At 34.8% G+C, this 5,047-nt stretch overlaps 1 protein-coding gene across 1 annotated transcript; it reads right to left on the bottom strand.

Annotated features, from left to right (window-relative positions):
• Positions 1–435: 435 nt before the first annotated feature.
• Positions 436–4,839, bottom strand: LOC142637965 (L10-interacting MYB domain-containing protein-like). The gene is made up of 4 exons (XM_075811959.1): positions 4,481–4,839; positions 2,235–2,300; positions 1,275–1,604; positions 436–1,201 (listed from the first exon to the last, which is right to left on the bottom strand). The coding sequence occupies exons 3-4, from the start codon at positions 1,602–1,604 to the stop codon at positions 605–607; spliced, it is 927 nt and encodes a 308-aa protein (XP_075668074.1). The 5' UTR covers positions 2,235–2,300; positions 4,481–4,839; the 3' UTR covers positions 436–604.
• Between the last annotated feature and the right edge of the window lie 208 nt (positions 4,840–5,047).

The raw sequence follows: 5,047 nt of genomic DNA, 5'->3' as shown, positions 1-5,047 counted from the left end.
GGGCTCTTAAAATGCAATAAAAATGATAAATATTCAAAAGATTACCTTAAAATTCAAGTTTTAATAATATGAGCATTATACTTATATTTGGAAAGGAAAAATAAATGCTACAATCGGAAGTGAATATTTTGGTGGGGGCTGCATTCAAACCATTGCAGCATATTCCTGCACATTATGTTGCGTTAACGCATTTTGTGGAGGCAGAGGCTAAACAAAGTTGCTATGGCACTTGCTTCTGCACTCATTATAAAGGGCTAAGAGCGTATGTCAATCCAAACCAAAGACTCGTCAGTTTCTATGTGTGAGAAGTATACGAATTCCATCTTAATGCCACAACACCAACTGTTGCATAAGTTCAATTCCAAAATCTACAGCCCACAGGTTGCACAGGGCTTTCACAGAGTTAGTTTAATCAATGAATCATGAAACTAATCATGAACCAAACTATAACAGAAAATATGATTAGCAGCATTTATAAACAAACTATTTCCCCACAAAAGAGAAAACATATTATGAACAACCTAGTTCACTAGAGCAAAATTATAATACTAAAACTGACATTTACATTTCCCAAATTAGCCAAAAAGTCGTGCAGTCCCCAAAACTAACTGCAGGTTGTTTTACCACACTTCCCTTGCAACCATGTCAACCGGATGTTGTTGCCTTTCAGAGAGATGAATGTTTCCCTTAAATTGGGGTCCTCAAAGAGGTCCAATGCAGCAAAGTAGAGAGGTTCATCAATGCCCTGAATCTCATCCAGTGCTCTAATGCAATTAGTGATGGTAAATCTCTCATCACTAGGTGCTTTTGCAACTGCCCTAGACTTCAAAGCAGCAACCATTTCAAACATGGCTTCTGCCATAGCATTCTGTATTTCTTGATCCCTTTGGCTTTGACCCGAAGAAGGGTGTGTCTCAGATGGACGTTTCCTTTTTTTCTCCACATTATTCTTCATTGTCCTTTCTGCTGATGACATGATTCCTTGCACAGGTTTCAATGACGATGGGTTTGCAGAAAGTGGGGTTCCACCATCCTGACATGAATTCAATCCTGCAGTATCTATTCCAACAGACTTGTCCAACTCTTCATAGTGACTGGATTGTGCATATTTCCCTTCAGCCGCTGAATCTGTGAATATTGCACATAGCTGCTCATATATTGGGCAGTCCTTGACTTTGACCATTTCAGGCCTAGGCTGTGCCTATATGTGAAATCTATCAGAAACTCAAAATAAGATATTCAAAAATGGAAGATCCAGAAGGAAAGAAATTTACCCCAATATCTTCCCACAGGTCAAACCCAATGCAACACGAATCATCCAAAGCAAAGTCATTATTTTGATCAAGAGCTGATTTCAGATTATAGAAGCGTGTTCGCAGAACATCCAGGTGCTTCCTCAACTGATTGTTATTGAAGTTGAGATCAGTTTGGTTATTAAATTCTTCGCGAATGAGATTCCACGTTTTCTTGTCAAAAACATTGTTTGGTCTGTTCCCCAGTTGTATATGCTTAACAACCAAGTCCGCAAATATCTTGTCGAGGGATGGTGTCCACCTTGTCCTTGAACGTTCCAGCTTTGGCTGATGACTTGCTTCACTGTCCATCTACAAGCGCATAAAGTGCATTAGAAATCAATAATATGCCAATTAACATAACAGTTCAAAAACTTCTTGCTAAGAAGCCAAGATTTACAACTCCAAAATAAATTATATCAATTAAGGTATGGCTAGACAATGTAATAATCAAATTCATAGTTAAAAGTATTTGGAAAATAACACTTATTAAATTGGGCCTCACATTCACCACATACTGGTTAAAGGAAATAAACCAAGAACTTAAGAATTTTTTAGATTTCAGGTGTAGTTACTGAGTTTTGTTTCCTTATTTACGGATGTGCAACTCATAGCAAAACATTTCTCAGAGGATTTTTCTTTAATAATAAAGGCATGAGCATAATAAATTTGACCTATAAATAATCTCATCAAAAGATTTCTTGTAACCCCAGACAGAACAGCATGCAGCAATTTTAAAAAATAATAATAATTAAAAAAAATCTAAATTTTTTTTCTTTTTTATTGGTAAGTTAAACATGCTCCCGGTGGGTCTTGAACCCATCACCTCAGATACCACCCTCCACCTTGTTCTTACGAGGGAAGGAGGTGTCATTTGAGCGAGAGCTCAATGGCAAAAAATTAATAAATAAATAAATATCCTATTAATTGTTAATCATTTACCTTGAGTTACTTTTTGACCCAAATGATTCTCCTTGTTGAATGTGTAGGACAACAGGTCATGATCCTCTGTTAAATGATATCACACAGATGATATGTTATTTTCGAGTAGCAATGTGAAACCTATTTTATAAAACTAAAATGTCCATAAGATTTACTAAAAATTTGAATGCTCAAATTTTGTATCAAAAATCTTGAAAATGTCAAAATCATACATAATAGTATAAAATCAGAGCAAAAAGGACAAGACTATAACAGATGATTGCTAGTCAGTGATCCTGCAAAAAAGCATAGATTAAAATCATCCTCATAATATTCAAACTTTAGAGATGATACCAAAAGGTGCAAAAGTAACAAATAGTGATAGCCAACACATATTTTTCTTTACCAAAAAGTACCTATCAACACATACAGAAAGTTACAGAAGATCAGGTGTCAGAATACTGAAGATTACTGTTCAAAAATTAGTCTTAACAAAAATATTTCTTAATCTATTTACGGCATTACATGAAATGACAACTTGAGATTCATAAACACATATAAGAAAGATACTTATGCATGTGACAAATATATTTAGTTTATTCTTATTTCTTTCTCTTTTTTATTTTTTATAAATCAAATATATTTAATCATTCTAATCCATTTTTAATCAATTTCACAAAATTGTCCACTATGTTTTTGTACAGTATGAACTGTTCTATATATAAAGACTCTCTCTCTCTCTCTCTCTCTCTCTCTCTCTCTCTCTCTAACAACCTGCAAGTCTCATAAATATCAAAGAGATAGAAGTGTGATAGGAATTTTGGGAATTCTTGCAAATTCAATTCAGACTTCATATATAAATCACTTGAGCTACCACAAGAAATCTTAGGACTCATAGAGACAATCACAAAATTAAAATTTTGAAGAAGAAAAGCCAATGAGCTCTAGCGCAAGGTGGAGGATGAGGTTGAAGATTCAAAAATCACTTGGCACAGGCCTAACTTATTCATCAAACAAATTATGAAGAAGAATAGAAATCCATAATCATTTGTAAGTAGCCCTCAGCTCCAAGCTGTTACATAATATTGCATAATCATTCAAAAATCACTTTCCAAAGCAAAATATCGCATAACTCTCAGCTCCAAACTAACTATTCCAACTTTCTTTTACTTCCTTTATCATACACAACAAGCTTATATTTAGATATGCATATATATATGCACACGCGTGTCCCAAGAATGATAAAAAGTATTTCAAAAAATTCAATCCTGAAATAAACCAACTGCATTTTACTCTTGTCAATATTACTTCCCTCAGCTTTTGACAACTTCATTCTAACCCATGACTCCTCAAATCTCCCTTCTCAGACTACAGTAATTTCTTTTCACAAACATACAAAATAATGAAAACCCAAAAAGAACGCGACAAGACAATTAAAATTTCAAGCATATAGCTGTTCATTATATACAATCAAACATTAAATTGCCATCTGTATGGAGAGATGTTCAAAACTTGCCAATGATCTCTAGCTCAACTGGCACCTCCCCTGCTTTTTCTTTTCTCTTTTTTTTTTTTTTTTGATAACATAGGGAGCCTTTCTAAAGAAGGAGCTCTTTGGACTTGCCTCTAAAATATAGCCAATATAACCTACAGGCAACTGACCCCACCCACCAAATCCAATTGCCAAGTAATCCACGGGCATTCAATCCCTGACGGGCTAAGCAGTTTACACTCGCGTCCAGGACCTACAGGATTGAGGGTGAGGTCGTGGGTCATGTATTAGATGCGTGTGTAACTAACCCATCAAAAAATAAAATGTTCAAAACTTGACTAAGCATATAGCCCTCTAGAGTGTAGCCTAATGATACAGTTCACAAAACCCTCTGTTTGGTTGAAATTTTCACAAAAAGGAAACACCTTTCATATGCAATTACTCATTCTTCTTTTAAGAACCAAACAGAGCCTTAAGTAAAATCAAAACGCCCACCCAAGGCCTTTCCAAACCCTAAAGGAGACACTAACACAACAAAGCTCAAATTTTTATCACGAATACCTCAAAAAAAGAAAGCATTTTTATGATACAACAATTTGATTTCACAACAGAATCAATGTATTTACAACTTACTAATACTAATACAATCCAAACAGAGAGATATATAATCAAAACAAATGAATGAAATCGTTTAGTGTGCGAAAAAGAAATTAAAAATAAGAGAAAGATAATAACAACAATGAAGATTGCAATGAAAAATGATAATGAGAAGCACCTGATCGGAAATAGGGCTGGGAAGGTTGCAAAAGCGAGAGAGCCTATAAAGAATACTGAACACGAACGAAACAAAAACAAAGAGACCCAAAACAGAAAAAGAGTGATTTTTTTTTTAGTATTGGTGTTTTTTTTTTGTTTTTTGTTTTTGGTTTTGGGTTCTAAATATTTGAGCTTAATTGGTGAATGATGGGGTAGATTAATGGGATATGCTGAAACTGAAATGGGTATATAATAACATGTCAAGAGGAGATTGGTGCAGTTCCCCAGTGTTTCCAAAGTGGCGCGTGTTCAGTCACCATTTGTGAATTCTTTCGCTTGATTGGTTCCATTCCAATCCCAATTCCCACTCCAATTCTCTCTTTTTTTCACTCTTTTGGGTCTTGGAAATGTCGGCTTAAAAGTTAACAGAACTCTTTGGGCTCAAAATCTTTTTCTTTGACTTGGATCTTTTGTTGGGTCCATTCCTACTTGTTTGGCTTGTTGGGTTTAGCCCAGATGCCAGATTTCAGCCATTTTTTAGAGGGAAAAAAAATTCTTTTAAATTTTATTAAGGTTTGATTAAGGC

Source organism: Castanea sativa, chromosome 1 (genome assembly GCF_040712315.1).
Source record: "Castanea sativa cultivar Marrone di Chiusa Pesio chromosome 1, ASM4071231v1".
In the NCBI taxonomy this organism is placed as follows: Eukaryota; Viridiplantae; Streptophyta; class Magnoliopsida; order Fagales; family Fagaceae; genus Castanea; species Castanea sativa.
This window is presented reverse-complemented; position numbering and strand designations above follow the sequence as displayed.